Source organism: Onychostruthus taczanowskii, unplaced genomic scaffold (genome assembly GCF_017590055.1).
Source record: "Onychostruthus taczanowskii isolate IOZ18803 unplaced genomic scaffold, ASM1759005v1 scaffold14, whole genome shotgun sequence".
In the NCBI taxonomy this organism is placed as follows: domain Eukaryota; kingdom Metazoa; phylum Chordata; class Aves; order Passeriformes; family Passeridae; genus Onychostruthus; species Onychostruthus taczanowskii.
In genome coordinates, this window is record NW_024498573.1 from 3,914,981 (window position 1) to 3,934,290 (window position 19,310).

General features: G+C 43.5%; 1 protein-coding gene across 2 annotated transcripts in view; it reads left to right on the forward strand.

Annotated features, from left to right (window-relative positions):
* The window catches only part of RNF145 (ring finger protein 145), a 47,424-nt gene extending 32,745 nt beyond the window's left edge, over positions 1–14,679 (forward strand). For both annotated transcript variants that reach the window (XM_041397807.1, XM_041397808.1), the window contains exons 6-11: positions 3,419–3,594; positions 7,245–7,385; positions 8,444–8,626; positions 10,243–10,390; positions 11,217–11,573; positions 13,072–14,679. In XM_041397807.1, the coding sequence (XP_041253741.1) occupies positions 3,419–3,594; positions 7,245–7,385; positions 8,444–8,626; positions 10,243–10,390; positions 11,217–11,573; positions 13,072–13,500 (1,434 nt within the window). In that variant the 3' untranslated portion in view covers positions 13,501–14,679. The remainder of the gene's footprint in view (positions 1–3,418; positions 3,595–7,244; positions 7,386–8,443; positions 8,627–10,242; positions 10,391–11,216; positions 11,574–13,071) is intronic.
* Positions 14,680–19,310: the final 4,631 nt, after the last annotated feature.

Consider the following 19,310-nt stretch of genomic DNA (forward strand, 5'->3'; position numbering starts at 1 on the left):
TCTTTGTGTGCTAACTCATCCTTTCTTAGCCAACTGAATAAGCTCCTATCCATAGCCTCTTCTTTCTTTAATTTATATTAGCTTTGGATGGGTGAGCAGTTAAGACACGAGCCTGAATTATGCTGCTGGCCCGCTGAGCATGGCCACTTTGCTTGGACTTTGCTTATTGCTTCCCAAATCCAGGATAAAAGATAAGATTGTGTCACACTGGAATTTATTTACAGCCGTATGAAGTGAGGAAGGTAATCCCTGGGCATTCATTGTAGTAGCTGTTCATTTCAAGAAACACTTTCTGTATGAAAAGTGTTTGTAATTACAGAAGTGGTAAATTGTGAGTGACACTGAAGCTGATTTTGAGTCTAATAATCACTGATTTGAAAAGCTGTGGTATTTTCTTTAGAGCAGACACATTACTGAGACCTCGAACAAGAAGGCTGATCTGACGTGTCCATTTTCTTAATGCTTTGACATCTGATGAAAGCTTAGTTCAAAGGACACTTTCTCAGTGGTACAGAAACATCACATTTCCTGTATTTTTATTATATATATATATATATATATATACATATACACATCCTTCTCTATATTTCAATATAAAGAGATTGATGCTTGCTTGGCTTTTGACTGAGCCACTCTTTCAGCTTTTACCACTGTCTGGATTTTTTTTCAAACCAAGGCACTTGGGTTTTTTGCCTTCTGCTCTTCGGTCCAGATGCAGTCTGAAAACTAACTTGTTAAGCTCTTTCAAAACCTTCTTTAAAGCTCTTGTTTGCTGTCATATCTGTCATACACAAACAAAAATTTGGCAGCAGGAGGTGTCTGCTGTGCCAAGGTCTCAGCCTGTCATGTTGTTCATTGGTGTCTGGTTATTTATTTTGTATGTAGTTGGTCTTTAGAGCAGGATTATCCTTCTGTGTTTGTACAGCACCTAGCATTGGTCTGACCTCATCCATGGAATCACAGATTTGTTTAGGTTGGAAAAGAACTCAGAGCTCATCAAGTCCAACGACTCAAACAAGTCCCTTGGTGCCACATTTATATATTTTAAATCTGTCCAGGGATGGTGACTCCACCACTGCCCTGGACAGCCTCTTCCAATGCCTGAGCACCTTCTCAGTGAAGAAATTTTTCCTGATAGCCAATCAAAGCCTCTCCTGGCTTGTACATTTGTTGATTTAAAAATTAATTTGGGAGCTGACTGGCAAAGCTTCAAGATCTTGTTTTCCAGTGAGAATAGAAATATCATGCTTACTGTGCATAAGTGCCAAAATTGGGGTAAAACAGTTGCATGTCTGCACAGCTCAAAGCCTTGCAAAAGGTTGGAACCAGCACTTCCATTTTCCATATACATGAATGGATGCACAGTTTGGCTCCCTGAAGTCAAATTCAGATTAGATGTGGATTTGAGACCTGTATCTGTTTTTTATTAGACAAGTTTAAAACACTTAAAAATCTTACATATGTTTTAATTGCAAATGCATTCCAGGTTGAAGGGGAAAAATAGTTGTTTCTTGCTGATTTTTTGTTTGTTTGTCAGAATTGATTTCTAAATATTGCTGTTAGCCAAGTCTCCTCATCTCTAGAATTGCTTGTCTCCCCCCTGCCCTGTCCCAGTATTTCAAGTCTTTCCATGCCAGGCTGTATTACAGTAATGCTGAGGAAATATTCCTTGTATCCCTGCCCTTTGGACACTGATCATACTCTTTCTCCTGGCTTTTTAGGCAGAGGGCATAAAGTGTTGTTCCCTTGGGAACACAGAAAAAATGGCAGAAAATTTGTCATGTGGCACTGGGTTTACAAGAATGTTGGATGCTGCTTTTCTAAATACCTGTAATAGAGTTGCACAGAATACTTGGGAGTGGTTTTCACATTGTACTGGCAAAACCCAGGATTTTTGTTTTTTTGAGAACTTGCTGCTCCTTGCTTGTGTTCCTGAAACAGCAGAAAAACCATCAGCTCATGGTGTGTTCATGTACCTGGTGGCAGCTCTGCTACAAATCAAGGCTAGATGTTTATTCCAGAGGAGGATATTGCCATTCCAACTGGAATATTTTCGTGCTTGTATTTCCATTGCTGTAACTGTGAGCAGTTGTTGACTTTCAGTGCTGTCCTGGTGTTTGTGGGGTTACACACAAATCCAACTATCTTAGGCTGGATTTGATTGTGGGTTTGATATCAGTGTCAAAACTTAGTGACTGTTGGGATGTTAAACACCAGGAGTGTTTCCTGAGAGCGCTAACAGGGCAGCTTTTTTGTGTTTGTGTCTGTGTGTTAGGCTGTGCCCAGGGGTATAATTTAAAAGCAGGCCCAGAACCTTGGCTGCCTGTTTGCAGCAGAAGGTGCCAGAAATGTCTCACGGTTATGAATCTGCATTATGAGCGTAGCATGACCCTTTTCCAGTGCGGTGGAGCACTGTGCCAGGAGCTGCACAGGATTGCTTGCCTTGCTCCCAGGCCAGGGGAGTCTCCTGAGGACAGGAGCACTTCCTTGACAAGTCTGTGAGCAGAGCAGGAGCTTGGCACTGTGTCCCTGCCAGCAGCAATTGCTTGTCCATCAGCCCCAGTGCTGCAGCAGGTCCCGTGAGTGTCATATCCCTCATGCCTGTCAGCTTTTGTAGCATTTCCAAAAATTTCCGTGCCATGATGGCTTCTGTGATGTTGTGGGAAGCAGGTGATGAAGAGTTAATAGTTCTGAGCAGTTTCCTTTTGACCTAAGTCCAGCTATATGAAGTTACAGCATCTTGGAAATGATTGTAACTTAAGTCTTTGCAATGGAAAGGAAGTACTTTGAGCTTCAGAGTCTTCCAATATAAGGAAGAAAAATTTTGAAATTCATTCTTAAGTGTGAATTTCAAAACACTTGGTGGATTAGGTATGTGATCCTTTTGAGATACTTAAGCATAAAATTTGGGGGAGGGTTAAGTTTTTCCTTAAAAACAGGTCAGCAAAGTAGATTTACTACTTTTTTAATGGTATGACTCATTTCAGTGTTTGATGTGTGCAGTGACTCGGCAGTAGCTGCAGAGAAAACAAAATTGCTGTGACTTAAACTGGGCAAGAGGATCTGAGGGGCTGGCATGACCCAGAGCCACGTGTCCTCATCCTTCCAGCTGTGAGTGGGCTGCAGGGAGCAGCTCCAAGCCAGGTGTTTGTAGGAAGGGACATTGAGCTGGTCTGAGGGTTTGCTGCTGGAGTCAGGTGCTTCTGCCTCCTGCCAGACAGACTGAAAATGTCACTGCAGAACCTGAGCTCTGCCTTTGTCAAACTGCACTTTGATGTACCTCCTCTCTTCCTGGGGGATGGCTGATGTCATGGGGATCATCCTTGCCTTCCTTGTGACTGTATTGTTGACTTCCCTTTTGTTATCAAATCCCAAGAGCTGTGACTCAATAACAAATTGTCTTTTTGTGTCTTCCCAGGTGGTAGAGGTGTATGGGCTCCTGGCACTGGGAATGTCTCTGTGGAACCAGCTGGTGGTCCCAGTGCTTTTCATGGTGTTCTGGCTTGTCTTATTTGCTCTTCAGATCTATTCCTATTTCAGTACACGGGACCAGCCTGCCTCCAGAGAGAGGCTCCTCTTCCTCTTCTTAACCAGGTAATTCAGGAGCCTGCAGATGGTTTTCTGTTTGAGCTGTCTTTTGAAATCAGTATCTGTGCTCTTTTAGAGATGAGATGTGGATATTGGCTTTATTGCACTTAGATACCCAACAAATATTTTTCCTTACAGCAGTGACTATGCATATAAACCCTGTTAAGCTTGTCCTGCAAAGGCATGGATCCCATTCAGGGCAGATGTTGATAGAACTGTGGGAGAGCTCCCAAAGAAAGCAAAATATTCCTTTGAGGAAGGAGTAGCCATAATTAGAGCTTTGGTCCAGAAGTTGTTTTCAGTATATAAATTGGTTTTAAGTCTGAGATACCTCAGCTGAAGTTCAGCCCATCTGATATGTTATTCATGATTGTGTTGCTTTCTGAGCTTTAGATGTCTTGCTTCATCATTTTGTGTGGGACACGTTCTTGAATTCATCCAAGCAGCCAAAGCACCCAACTCCCAAAGCAACTTTTGAGCCCAGTGGTTAATGTGGCAGAGGTGTAAAGATCAGAAAGATGGGATTTGTAAAAGCTTTCTAAAAACATTAAAAGAGTTTATAGGCCGTAAAGTTTTATGAAGTTTAGAGGTTGTAATATAAAGGATAGAGATCTGTGTTGGTGCTATTACTGAGAGGCTGCATTTGAGGGATTCTCCTGGCTGGAACCTATGAAAAAAGCCTTTTTCAGCTTTTGTACGTACAGAGGGAGCAGAATGCAGGGCAGAGAGGGCCTGGAGGTGCTGCAGAAGCTGGGTTAGGCAGATTAGGTACAGTGCCATAGTGGGATGGGGAAAAGAGGGGTCTAATAGTTGTCTAAACACAGCTAGCTAGCACAGGACAGAGTCTTTAGGGATCATACCTCATTAGTTCTGCTATTTATTAGTAACTTCTTCATCACTACAGTTTTCCAGTCAGACTTCCCAGTTGCTGGGCTTTTTCTTGCCTTGCTGTATCTGTCTATGGTGCCATCCTGTAGGCTGTCAAAATTAATTATCATTAAGGAGAAACGCCAAGGATTTATACTGCATATAGTATTAAAATTGCTTATGGTGTCACCCTGCATTATGCAGAAGCACTGACTATATTCCTGCTTATTAACTAAACCACTGGGGTCTGAAATTTTTCTTCCAGTTCCTTTCTTCTGGAATTTTAGTTTTGTTACAATAGAGGAGAAGCAGTCCTTTTCCTTGAAGTTGAGTTTATTCCTACACCAAATTATTATACTTCCGCTATTTGTGGCAAAACAGGGACAAAACACTGATTCATCTTAAAAACACAAACTGTAATGGTATCACTAACAGCCTCTGACCCTGTGGAGGGAGCTGAAGTATCTTGTCAGGTCAGGTAATAACGTAGTGCTGGCTGTTCAGCAAAGTGGAAGAGAAGATGTGCTCTTCCATGAAAACAAGTGAGTTCTGCATCTGTGCCCTGTAAGTGAACAATTGCTTCAAGCAGTGGGGCTGGAGTTCAGGTGGGAGCAGTTGGGGTGTACACAGCAGCTGTGTCTGACTCCATGAGGAGTGGCTGTGCTGCATCAGACCAGCTCCTGCTGGAGCTGGGATCCAGTTCCCAGCAGTGGCTGCAGGTGAGGTCCTGGAAGGACACCCACCCATTATGTGACAAACAGGATGCTTCCTAGGACTCATCCAATCCTGCATCCAACTTCTTCTGTCAGCTGCATTAGCTGGATGTGGCTAATAAGTATTTCAGTAACCCTCCAAAAACTCTTCCATCAGTTTGTGGTTTCTGCCCTTGAGCCCATGTACACTTGTGTCATTTGGAAGATCCTGAGGGAAGGCATTTTTCCAGCACAGCCTCGTGTCTGTAATGAAAAATTCATTGTGATTGCTTGAATCCATATAATTTCATTCAGTGTCCCTCAGTTCATGTACTGGGGAGGGGAGACATGGATATCAAGTTGTTTTCTTGAAGACTGAGAGTAGCATAAGTCTGTTTTTCCCAGACTGGGAAGCTCTTGTTCAGTATTTGCTGTTTAAAACTATTTTGTACCTTTCATTGTTCTTGTTCCTCTCAAAATCTTTTCCATGGGTTTGTAACTGCTATGATTTTTGAGAAGTCATGAAGAGTTCAGCTCTTTGGGACAATTTATAAGCTTGTGCTTGACACATAAACATAGTAAAGCTCCCCAGGCATCTCTTGACCTCATAAGCTCCTCTGGGACCCTTGCATAGTAGATCAAGTTTAAGAAGAGTCCTAACATTACTCTAACAAAAAAGCAGAAAAATCAGGATTCTTGATTACTGATAATTTATTTTGAAGCAAAACGTAGAGTTCCTCAAATGTCCAAATAAATAACTGCTTTAAATACTGCTTCTCACTATCTTGATCAACATAAACATCTAAAAGCTTTTTCAGCCCCCCTTGGCTTGGTAAACAGGCAGAATTTTAAGGCTTACCAGAAATACTGTAAATAGAATATGTAAACATATCAACATTTTTTGCAGTGAATTGCTTTCAAAGGCTATTTCAGGTTTAAGTAGTCACTAAGAGACAAAGTTAATGTCTCTTGGATGAGCTTTGCTTATTTTTGAAGCATGTGCTTCCTCAAAACTCTTTTGTCAGAGCCTGGACTGCTTCACTCATCACTCAGTTAATTAGCAGGTCATGGTTTTGACCATGGCAATTTCTCTCTCAGGACTACTGTCCTGAGGAGAAAATGAAGATTTTATTTTTTTTAATGAATGTGTCAGTGTATTACCTTGGATTATGCATATGAGTATTTCCAGGTGTGTAACCCCTGGCTGGCAGCTTTAAAGGTTCTTTATCTTTTCCTGGCATTGGCAGTGCTGTGTTTCTGAGCCCACAGCACATTCAGGACTTGGACTGCTTCAAATACCACAGTGCCAGGGCCAGTAGAAGAGCAGCCTGAAAGTGGGTGATGCAGCTGTCAAATGGAGTCTGGGGTCTCTGTCTCTGGGGCTTTGCTGTAGCAAAAGAGAGGAAGAAACCAGCTGAAGGAGAGCCTTCTCTGCTGTCTTCTTCTGCAGCTTCAGGCTCAGCTGTTCCCAAGACAGGTGTTGCACACCTGACCCTGATGGGGACAAAAAGCCCCAGTCTCCCAATGGGATTTATTAGTTTGATGTTGGTGTGCATTATTATGGGTAGTTTCTGCTGCTTCAGGCTCAGCTGTTCCCAAGACAGGTGTTGCACACCTGACCTGATGGGGACAAAAAGCCCCAGTCTCCCAATGGGATTTATTAGTTTGATGTTGGTGTGCATTATTATGGGTAGGAGGAGAACATGCCTTAGTGAATCCATCTGCTTTAACTGTGTTTGTGGTGCTGGGTGAAATTCCAGCAGTGTGTGGAGGCTCTGGCTGGCCTGTGGCTGCGAGCCCAGCGGCAGCAGGACAGTGCCACCACGTGGCCCTGTGCTGAGGGGACTGCAGGGATGTCACAGCACAGCCCTGCCTCCAAGGGGGAGCTGCAATCAACTTACATCTTGGAAAGAAGTAATAAAATCCACTCACCTTTTTCTTTTATTGAAAGATTTAATGGCAGTGTAGAACTTCGAACATTTTCATTAAACCCGTCCAATTTTGCTTTAAACTTGCACAGTTAACAGGACAAGGGGAGAGCTCATTACAGTAGTTTTAACCTTTTCTTTTTGTTTCTTTTCCTCTCTCTCCTGGCAGTATTGCCGAATGCTGTAGCACTCCGTACTCACTGCTGGGATTGGTCTTCACAGTCTCTTTTGTTGCTTTGGGAGTTCTGACTCTCTGCAAGTTCTACTTGCAGGGTTACCGAGCGTTCATGAACGATCCTGCTATGAACAGGTAAGTGCCTCGTTGTGCCTAGGGTCTGAAAAGAAACAGATAGAAAGGGGGTTTATATAAAAATACAGGGGTGGCATTGCAGTTTTTTGACTCTTGACCTTTTGGCAGGTATTTTGTATGCCAGTGTGTGTGCATTAAAAAGATTTGAGGTGAAAATATTTGTCACAGACTTCTTGGGAGATGGTTCATTTCTGCAAAAATTCAGGGCTGTTACTTGGGATTTACAATCACTTGTATTTTCATGAGTCACTGAAAAATTTTCACATGCTTGGATAATATAAACACTTTGTATTTTCATTTCCTCATGTCCCCTCTAATCACGTATGAAACATTACTAATCTGTGAGATTTAAAACACAGCATTGTATGGATTGCTTGTAAATTGTTATGGGAAATAGCCAAAATGGCTTTTCTCAGGCTTGTCTCAACTTGTCTAATATGAAATTGGGATCCTGACACTGCCTTTCCTGTTACTCCAGCCCATAACTCTCTGTAGATACTTGAGACCATTTGCAAAAGAATGTTTTACATTTTGGATTCCAAGATGCAGAAGCAGAAAGGGTATAAATTGGGGCTGAATAAGAGTAACTGTATAAAAACATCTTTTGGTGCATTATGTACTTTATTGCAGTAAAATAGTTGTGGTGCTCCTCAGAGGGATTAAAGTCACTCTGAGGTTCCAAGACAGAAAGGAGTGGATAGCTGTATTTAGTTTAGGTACAGGGGGAATAAACTGAAAAATGACAAAAATTGGTGATTTGCCTAAACTGGGTCCTTAAAATGCTTTGTGCTGGGTGGTGTCTGAGCTGGATGTAGCCCAAATGCTGCTTGTCAGGAGCAAAATCTGCTGGTTCATAAGCCCTGCACTTCAGCATTTCTGAAAACATCCCTCCCTGGTTAAAGCCTTCCAAGGGACACCACTGAAACCTAAAACCAGTGACATATGAAAGGCTGTGACAGAAGCAGACAGTTTATTTCCTGGTGTTTCTGGATGTACTTTTGAACCAGCATTGACACAGAGATGTGATTGTTTGTTTTTTTGACTGTGTTGATCTGCAGGGGGATGACTGAAGGAGTCACACTCCTGATCCTGGCCGTGCAGACAGGTTTGATTGAGCTCCAAGTTGTGCATCGGGCATTCCTGCTCAGTATTATTCTTTTCATTGTGGTGGCATCCATCCTTCAGTCCATGCTGGAAATTGCTGATCCCATTGTCTTGGCACTGGGAGCCTCAAGGGACAAGTAAGAGACTGGTTTCCTAAACTGAGAGTTACTCAATGTTCTTTTAGGAGGTGATAAACTAGTAATTGATGGCTTTTAATACTTGCAAAGTTGCCTTGCTTTTTTTTTTCTGTATGCAGATTTCTTTTCTAGTCCAAGTTCTCTAGTTTTGTGGTTCCAGTTAAGCAAATCCAGGACTGTGCTCTCCCCACCCACACTCTATTGTGTGTGTTTGCAGAATGGTTTTTCTTAACCTCCTCTGCAGTTGGGTGAGTTTCCCTCTAAAGCAGTGATCTCACCCAGCTCTTGAGGGTGGGAAGTTTCTAGGAGTGACCTTATATTAAATATTGTAAAACCTATTTTTTTTGTGATCTCAAAATGATGTGGTTTACTGGCACAAAATAAGAGGTGTAAGGTTTGCCTTAGTGTCCCACATGTTTGGATTGTGTGGGATTGTTCGGTTTCGTTTGTGTTTTGAAGAACTGGATTGGTGCTATGTGTTGTTCTCATATGAATCTGTTTTTATCTTTGTCAATTGCACTTGTCTCTTCCCTTTGTGTAACCTGTAAGTGAAGAAGTGAACAGAGGAAGCTTGTTTATGTGTAGAGTTTGTTTAGCTTAGAGATGTTCTGTGTGCAGTAAGTTAACTTCCAGGATAGAAACAGAGGGAAAGGCAGTAGAGCCAGGATAGGAGCATCTGCCCAGCTTAAACAAGCAGACTGTGGGGATATCGAGTTTTAGCTCTTCTGCCAAATCTCCCAGGGAGTTCTCAATCAGCAAGAAACAGGATAAATTCCACTTCAGCTCTCACTCCCTCACCTACAGACACAAAACTGCAGACCTCAAAGTCACTCTGATGTTCCTTCAGACTGTATTGAATTAATCAGTTTGTGCTGCTGTCCTGTGCCCCCACATGGTTTGACTTTTTCTGTACCTTATCTCCAGAGCTAAGTGAGGTTAAAATACAACCTGAGGAACAAGTAGAGATGGTATAGTAAATTAGTGGAGATATTCTGAAAGCCTTCACAAATGGGTGGCTCTAAAAAGATTGATGGTGTGTTTAGGTTGGGGAGGAGATTAGGAAGAAGCAGGTGATAGGAGCAGAGTAAGGACTGGCAGAGATAAATGTTCAAGTCCTGCTGCATTTCTTCTTTAGTGATCTCTGAATTGGGGAATATACTTCCAAAGGCAGCAGGGTTAAATCTGGTGATGAAAGGAAGTAGCTTTGCCCCACACATATTAGCAAAAACATGAAGAATAGATGCAAGAATTATTTAATTTGGAGACCTCTTGTTTGTTAGAGAAGTGTCCAAACAGTTACACGTTTAATAATTTATTTTAATGGACTTCCATCTGTAACATTCATTCCATCTGTAACACTGAGATCAACTTATTTTGCCCATAATTTTTGTCTTTCTATTGAAAACAGCAAAGGTCAGATGAGAGAGAACTTTCCACAGTTGTAAGCATGTGTGCAAGCTGGGAATGAGACTGTGCCCAAGCAAAATAGAAACTCCTTTCAACCAGCTAAAGCCTTGAGCAATTATCTAACGTGCCTGCATCCAGCAGTCATTCTATTCTTATTCTGACACTCAAATCTGACTTGAAAAATAAAAACCTATTGTGTTGTTTTGCAGGAGTCTGTGGAAGCACTTCCGAGCAGTCAGCCTCTGTCTGTTCTTGCTCGTGTTCCCCGCGTACATGGCCTACATGATTTGTCAGTTTTTCCACATGGATTTCTGGCTGTTGATCATTATCTCCAGCAGTATTCTGACCTCTCTTCAGGTAAGAAATCAGCCCTGTGAAGCCCTGCATTAACTGTGATCCTGTTATTCTAAGGAGGAAAATACATGATGAGAAAAGAACAGGGATGAGAGAAGGGCAGAATTATGAGGGGTAATAAAAAAATCTCATTCTGTGTCCTGTATCTGAGGCTGAGGAGCTCCTGGGTGGGCTGAGAACAGAGGTGAATGGAAGTCTACTTCAAACTGTAAAGCCAAAAGGCTTTTGAGGGTGTGTAACTGTCATAGTAAAAATGTTTTTTCCCAGAGTACTCATTTATGTGTCATTACTTAGCTATAACTCTTTGAAAGCAATTTGATGTTTGAAACACAGTAGTGTAAATAGAAGAAATGTTTTATACTCTAAGTATTTGTTATTACTTGGGCTTTTATATTAAAATTTTTTTAATTGTCCCTTAAAATGCTCAGCACTCTTGTTTAATCAGCTGTGTTTTGGACTCAGGAAAGTAAAGAAGGGGAAGTACTTGGGAACAAGCTTAAATGCTTTGCAAGAAAGAGCAACTTTTATTTGCCTTGAAGTTCAGCAACAATTCCACTACTTTGGGGCTTGCCCTCTGCCCAGCTTGGGAGCTAACTCAGCTGTATTTTGGACTCAGGAAGGTAAAGAAGGGGAAGTACTTGGGAACAAGCTTAAATGCTTTGCAAGAAAGAGCAACTTTTATTTGCCTTGAAGTTCAGCAACAATTCCACTACTTTGGGGCTTGCCCTCTGCCCAGCTTGGGAGCGTTGTGTGGACAGAGCTCGATGGCCAGCCCTGACTCAAGCTCCAGTTCAGAAAGCTGAGCTCATGGTCTTGCACTTTGTTCCAGGTGCTTGGGACCCTCTTCATTTATGTTCTGTTCATGGTGGAGGAGTTCAGGAAAGAGCCAGTGGAGAACATGGACGATGTGATCTACTACGTGAACGGCACCTACCGGCTGCTGGAGTTCCTGGTGGCTCTGTGCGTGGTGGCCTATGGAGTCTCAGAAACCATCTTTGGAGAGTGGACTGTCATGGGCTCCGTCATCATCTTCATCCACTCCTATTACAACGTGTGGCTGCGGGCCCAGCTGGGCTGGAAGAGTTTCCTCCTTCGCAGAGACGCTGTGAATAAGATAAAATCTCTGCCCGTGGCCACGAAGGAGCAGCTGGAGCAGCACAATGACATCTGTGCCATCTGCTACCAGGTGGGAATGGAAGTGTCAAAGGATTGGCTTGAGTTGAAATACCCCCGGACTAAGTTCAGTCTTCAGCTAATAAAATAAATGCCTTGAATTATGTTTGATGAATAATACTGGGCTCAGTAAGCTACTGGAATCACCCAGTTTTCTGCTTTGTGCAAATTGATTTGGAGTGCTGTCACCAAGATCATTCTTAGGAATGAAGAGCTTGGATGTGCTTAAACTGCCTTTCTTTTTCCTGCAGTTACACAGCAGACTCTGTCCTTAAGCTGCTTTGACACCTCTCATGTTTGGGTTGAGCTGGTCTCAGTAACAGCAGCAAATGTTCCCTTTCTTCATTACTGGAGGATTTTGGTAGTGAAAGACAGCATGTTCTTGGTAGCTGATTTGTTACTATTCTGTAGAAGCAGCTCAGTCTCTACAGACATTGCTGCTTCATGTGCAGTGTCAGTTTTGTAGCAGAAACCTAATTATCAAAAGGTTAAGGGTCTTGCTAACATAAGCCAGCAGATGTAAGGACCTTAGGCATTAATGCTGAAAGTAATATCTTTATCACACTTCCAGCTCCAAAGTCTCTTACTCTTGAATAGAAATTGTAGTTATGTGTGACAGTGAAAGAATCACCCTAACATTAGTAGTGTGCAGTTAAGAGTGGGATTGGATTGGCTCCAAACTTGATAGAAATTCTTTGAAGAGTAAAACTGCCAGATTGAATGACAGTGTTCAAAACACCAGACTAGTATTATGTGGGTCTCAGCTAGCAGAGTTCATGGTGTCGTTTAATTTCTGGTGTTGTTACATGTTGTATCTGTCGTTGTCCTGTTTTGAGTTGCATGATTGTTTCTTGAGCCAACCAGTCCTGTGATTCTCATCCTGAAAAGGTCATGTTCAATAATATCTTACAAACAAAGTTTTTTTGCCTCATTTTTAGTGCCTGTAATAAAGAAAACAAGACCTGGCCTGCATTTGAACTGTGTGTGTATCAGAGAATCTTTAAGGTGGGGAAAGACTCCAAGATGGAGTCCAGCCTGTGGCTGATCCCCATGGCACTGAGTGCCATTTCCAGGCCTTCCCTGGACACCTGCAGGGACAGTGACTCCACCACCTCCTTTCCAATGCCTGACAACCTTTTCTGTGAAGAAATTCTTGCTGATGCCCAGAGCAAACCTCCCTGCCACAGCTTGAGGCCATTTCCTCTTGTCCTGTTGCTTGATCACTGAGAGAAGAGACTCAGCCCCACCTGGCTGTCCCCTCCTGTCAGGGAGTTGTGCAGAGCCAGAAGGTCCCCCCTGAGCCTCCTTTTTTCAGGCTGAGCCCTCCCAGCTCCCTCAGCTGCTCCTGATATGAAACATTGTGGGTGTGAAGGAAGGAACATTCCCTTTCTTGTCTGTGAACTGCTTCTGTCTCTTCTGTCCTACCGAACGCATTAGATGCATGAGGTGAGAGAAGAGGAATGAGGAATGGGAATACAAATAATAATTATTTTTTTTTGTGTGTCTTTCAGGATATGAAAACTGCTGTAATCACTCCATGTAGCCATTTTTTTCATGCGGGTTGTCTTAAGAAATGGCTGTACGTGCAGGAAACCTGCCCTCTGTGCCACTGCCAACTGAAGAGCCCTTCACAGCTCCCAGGACTGGGACCAGAGCCAGTGCAGCAGCCAAATCCTAGTGCAGAGCAAAACACCAGGCCTGGAGACGCAGCTGAGCCCGGGGCTGAACGTGAGCACAGGCCAAGTGTGAAGGACAGCCCGAGCAGGGGCCACGATGGACACGAGAGCCCCGAGGCCTGTGCCCAGCCGGGGGGGTCTCACAGCATGGACAGTGACACGAGCCCCTGCGAGGCCAGCCAGGGAGCAGCCTGTGCTGCAGAACTCACTGCAGCCCCAGAGGGCTGCTCTGCTCGAGATCTGGGGGTTTGTGTCCAGCTCTGAGGCTACAGAGGATGACGTGGCAACAAACGCATTTCAGAGATCCACGTTTGACTCAGAAGAAAACCAATCCTTCCACAGCTGTGAAAGAAGTGTAGCTATTAATGCTGGTCAAAATGTAATCTCCCATGCTGATTTTTATGGGCTGCTTGGTAGTGGTAACTCCAGTGAGATGCAGTAGAAATGACTCCAGAAGCTCTCTGAACTGTGGGCATAGGAAGGATGTCTGGGAATAAATAGCACTGCTAGAGTGTTTTCAAGATGTAGGTGGGGGGTGAGAGGAGCGAGGGGTCTGTGAGACGTTGTGGCCAGAGGGACAGGAGGCTGGTTTGGGTCAGGGAGAGGAGTTGCACAGAGCCACGTCCCAGGTCCTGAGGGCGTTACGGGCCGCGGGTTGCCGCTCTCTGGCAGACGGGCAGCTCCGGTTGCTGACATTTTTTATGGCACGTAAGCAGAAATCAAAGATGTAACAGCAGTGATTGTACCAGGAGGTGGAAGCACTCTTAATACGTCGTGTGTATGCTTTGGGTGTTCTTGGGGCAGTTGCATTTGACTTTATGTAATCTATAGTGACTCTTGACTTTTATGACAGAGTCGTCAATATTTTGATGTATATGAAACTTTTGCTCATAATGGGCACAGTGTGGGCTGCATGAAGTAAACTAAAGCTCTCATGAACACTTTGCCTCTTCAGGAGGAAAGTGGGATGAGTTTTAGGGCACGGATAGAGGCCTTGCAGGACTGTGCTGTGTAATGTTAACCCTTGCAGCTGAATTAAAACAGTATTAAACTCTGGCGATATTTGCACTTTGGGAATGAGTACATTATTGTGTATGATCAGACTCCGCAAATGCCACTTTTAAAAGCTGTTAATAGGTTTGCACCTTTTTTTCTTTGACAAGGACATGTCCATACTTAAATTTTTACATTCATCATGGCTTCAAGTAGAACAAGGGACTGGGGTGGGGAAATAGGCGGGAGTAGGGGGCAGGCAATTTTTTTATGTGAATTTTGATATGAAGAGAAATTAGTCACTTATTTATACGATAGGCTTGACTCAAGTGTTTTTCAAAGTCGGTATTCCTAATGTGAAATGTGATACTATTTTATTTTTAGTAGTAAATTTGGATGTAGACTGACAGACATAGCTGAATGTCTTAATAAATTACATTTGAAGATTTTTACACCTGGTTATGTGATTCTTGCACTGAAATTCCACAAGTACATGTTCAGAGGCTCGAGTAATAGCCCTCTCTTTCCCCTGATGAGTGAAACTCCCTATGCCTGTGTTCTCCCCCATTTCCATTTCAGTGCTCTGTGTCCTGGTGGTACCTCCTGCCCTCCCCTCTTGGCACCAGATCTTGACCAATGCAGAACTCAAAGGCACATTTGCTCCTGGAGGCTGTGCCTGCTGCTACTGAGCCCCAGATAAACCCCAAATCTCTTTCTTCCCCCTGACAGGATGGGAACATCAGTTACACCATCTTCTGATTCTGTATCTCAATTTTGTTTTCTTGTCTATTAATCAGAAATTTGGATTTATCATGTGCTTTCACTGATCATCCCAAAACTTTTATTAGCAGCTTGGTATGTTTGGGGAGTGGGGGAAAAAAAAGTTGAGAATATTTTCTTGAACTCTTCTCTCCTGTCAGTCCATGGTCTGGGTCCTGCTCTTGCATGCCTGCATTTCTGTGGAATTGAATCTTTCTCAAAAGGATTTTTTGTCCCTACCCAAGCTTTCCATCTACATAATTTAGGCTGTTTCCATTCTTGCCACACTTTAAAAGTCTGTGGAGTCAGGAAATGGGGATTTTCTGGACAGGGCTGTTACAGGATGCTCCTTAGTATGGTGGGAAAAAGGCTTTGCCTTAATTCACAGGATTTGTTTGAAGGATACTCTCCTGAGCTCTGCTTGCTGTCCCCGGATGTGGAAAAATAATTGAGTAATGGGAAACTTGGGATGGGATCCCCTCAGATCCATGGTAGGGAGCAAGTGTTACCCAAGTGGTAAGTCCAGGCTTGGTCAGCCTTGGGAAGGGAGGACACCCAGGTGACCCCAGGGAAGGGAGGGAGAGGAACTCACCTGTGGGATCACCTGGGGCAGAGGGCAGGAAGGAACCACGGGGGCCATTCCTGTCCCACACTGTCACATTTTCATAAATGCAGGAAGTGGCATGAAAAGGTAACACCCCCCTGAGGTTTGCTTTCCCTGCTGGTGCCCAGGAGCCTTTTGGCCATGCACCTTTTAATTTATAACCTGAATTATTCACAGCTAATAGGTAATGCCAGAGCTGTAGGAAAGGACTGTGGATTTCCAGCAATGTGGGTGAGTGCTCCTGGAGGCTCCTCGGGGATGAACACACCAGCAGCAGGTCCAACAAAAAACTGCCTGCCAGGATCACAGGATGGAAACGTGGATGTGGCACTGGAGGGCAGCCTGGCAGACCAGGAAGGTTTGTGATCCTTCAGGAAAAATGCTGCTGCAGTATTCCCACTGGAGTGACCCAAAAGTGACAGTTCTGTGCTGGAAAAGGTGCTGCAAGACGTGGAGGCTCAGGGAGTCCTGCACCCTGCAAAGAGGGGCATGGAAACAGCTCTGATGCACTTCCCACTGAAAAATGGTGCCTTAAAGAGGGAAAGGAGGGGAAGGGGAGCAGAGAGAGGCTTGCAGAGTTCACAGGAACAGGGCTTGAAAGGTGATTTACCTCATGAGGTGCCAACACTATAAAGAGTTGTAAGAGCAAGGTGAGTTGGGGCATGTCCAGTGCCACAGGGTGGATGAGGCACAGCAAACTGGTTGGAAAAATCCTGACAAAAAAACTTAAAGGAAGTGGTGAGTGTGTTTTGCTTCGTTTTTGGTTTTTGGCGACTCAGAAATGCTGGCAGGATACCATTTTCTGAAAACTAGGGACAGCTAGCCTAAGAGAAACTTGAAAATATGCCTGCAAAGAATGGGGGTGGGTGGGAAATAAAAACTGATAAGCCAAGCAGGCCATATCTTGTAGGTCAGGAAGTTCAGGGATGAAGTGAGAACTGCCAAAACTGAGGCCAGCTTAGATCTTGCAGGAGAAATAAACTTGAGCAGGAGGAAAAGAGGGAAGGCTGCCCTGGAGGAGCAGGGAGGTTAGGAATGAAATGAACCGTCTGTCTCAGAGCTCTGTAGAGCATCTGGGTGAACACTCCTGACCTCTGTGCTCTGTCTGGTGCAGAACTCCCCCTTGGACACTGCTTTGAGTGGATTTTCTATTTCTCTGCAGCTGTGCATGAGTAAATGGGAAAAAATTGCTTTTGGAGTGTTTATGGTCAGGGTGTAACTGGAGGCTGAGGCTTGAAATCGTTTTCATGTGGACTCATGATGGTGGTGTGATTGATGAACATTTGGACTCAAAAAGATGCTTCCAGCTAGGTGATATAATGGGAACAGTTGGGAATTTTATGGCTGGTTGGTTTTTTGTTGGAAATAGGAGCGCTGATCACATGGTGAGGTGGTGTGTGTCTAGTCAGTCCTATCGGCTGTCCCAGCTCTGGGCTCAGGGAAATAAATGGATTTACACAAGGTGGGATGACTCCATGAGGAGAGAAACAAGTCTGTGGTGAGGGGTTTGATTTGAAAGCCTCTCTTTGAGCTGCATTGCTCTCAGCTCCTTTGGTTTTTGGCAGTTTTGCAGCAGAGGAATCTATTTCCTTCCTTGTTCCTAGTGAAACACTTCATTTATGCCAAGGCTGAGAGTTCTTGAAATGCACAAGGTTTTCCACCATGGGAAAATCTCTTCTTTTGGAGTCTCCTTTTTCCTGATTAAATTAAATTTCTAAGCTACCTCAACAGTTTTCTAATATAGACAAAAATAACTGGGCTTAAGCTGTCTGAATATTTGAGAACAGACTTTTACATTTTTGCTAACTGGCAGGGACAGGCAAGGAGTTTGAATTCAATTGGCACAAAATTCAGATTTTCTCTGGCAAATAAAATACAAATACAAGAATAATGATATCAGTGTAAGCCCCACCTGTCCCACACAGACACTTTTGGGGAGAACTGGCCATTTGAAGCATTTTCTGGTTTTGGGAAACATTCAGAATGAGAGGAACCAGTTGGGGGTGGATCTGATGTCACTGGATTTTGTTTGGGTCGGGGCAGGAGGCATCCCTGGTTTGGAGCCTGCAGGATGGTGCAGAGTGCAGGGCTGGAAGGTCTCAAGAAGGAACAATCCATGGCTCTCTGCAGGTCTGTGCTGCTCCCAGGAGGGCTGTGGAGGTGGCCAGGGATTGGTGCTGGCTTTTTTTCCTCCTGCAGGTTAAATTTGTATGAAGAGACCTTTAATTTTTCAGCTTTTCAGCCTCTGCAGTGCCTGGAGCTGTTGTGTGTGGATTGCTCATTCTAAGCCTCACAAAAACATTTGTGGGAAAGATTGACAAATACATTTCCCCTCTAATCTCTTTGGCTTTGCTGGCTTGAAGTTGTCAGTAAATGCAACCTTGAACTTCATTTTTCTTAGTGTTACAATGCTGAGTGTGGCAGGATAGCTGGTCCCCATTTTTGTGATGTGTGTGCAGCCACATTAAAGATCACAGCCCCACACCCCAAAGACATCAGTTTTCTTTTTGACAATACCTGTTTCTCTTAATTATGGCTGTTTTACTCCCTGGATCCTGCTAGACACCCAGGTGTGGTGGTTTCTCTCCTTGGTGCAGCTCTGCTGAGTGCCAGTGTGGGGAGCCTGGCCAGGAAAATTCCATCCCTTTTCATAAGGGAAGTTGTGATCCAGCTGATAAACCACGCAGCAAATGCATTTCGTGGCTCTAAGGTATTGGTTATTCTCTTGAAAACAAACACTTTAGAGAAAAAGCTTGCCTGCTAGACTTGGTGAGCTCTCTACAAGTCCCCCAAAAGCCCAAAGGTCGTTTTCCAGAGGGTTTTTCCTCTTCCTTTTCCCTGGCAGAGGAGAGCAGGATGAAGATGACAGAGTCAGGAGGAAAAGGGAGGTTGGGAAGGGGAGAAGCAGGGGCTGGGTGCTGGCAGCTCATTAAACAACACTCAGAGAACATCTGACACACACACACAAACCTAAGGGACACCATCCTGGTTAAAGAGAGAAGTCACAGGAGAAAAATAATTTAAATACATAACCAACCCAAATTAAAAAAAAAAAAAAGGAAAAAAAGATTTCTTTGTGTTACAAGTAATTAGACACAAATTTCCCCAGCAGTTGCCATTTCCTGGAGGCTTAGAATCCACATCCTTAAATAAATCTGGTAGCTGAAACACTCTCAGCTAACAGCACAGCCAAAGACCAGACGAGCTGCAGAATTTTGCAGCAACAGATGTGAAAAGCCCAGGTCTGCAATGTGGATAAATTACTTCATGCCCAGGAATTTTAAAATGTAAAAACTGCCTCCATTGGATTAAAATAATCAATTGAATAGGTATCTGGTATTTATAAATGAAATGATATACAGTTTCTTAATTGACCATAGTCTGAGTTTTCTTTAAATTGATTGTTCCCTTCTAGCTTGGGGAAAAAATGCCAGCTGGAATGCAGAGAGATTAAGTTTTATTTATTTTCCTTGCTAAGAGCCACATTGTGCAATTTAAAAGGAAATGTCCTTGAAAGATGGGTTCCTTTATAAACTGTTTCAGCCCTTGTTTGTTTTCAGATGGAAATTAATTTCTCAAAAGCCCTCCTTGTTAGAAAGTACGTGTTGATAAGTAAAGAAAAATGAAAAATTGTAACCTGCTAAAATACATCTTGTTTTGGAGATACAAATCTTTGCATGGATGTGGCTGAGTTTGGGGTACAGCTGATCTGCTCAAA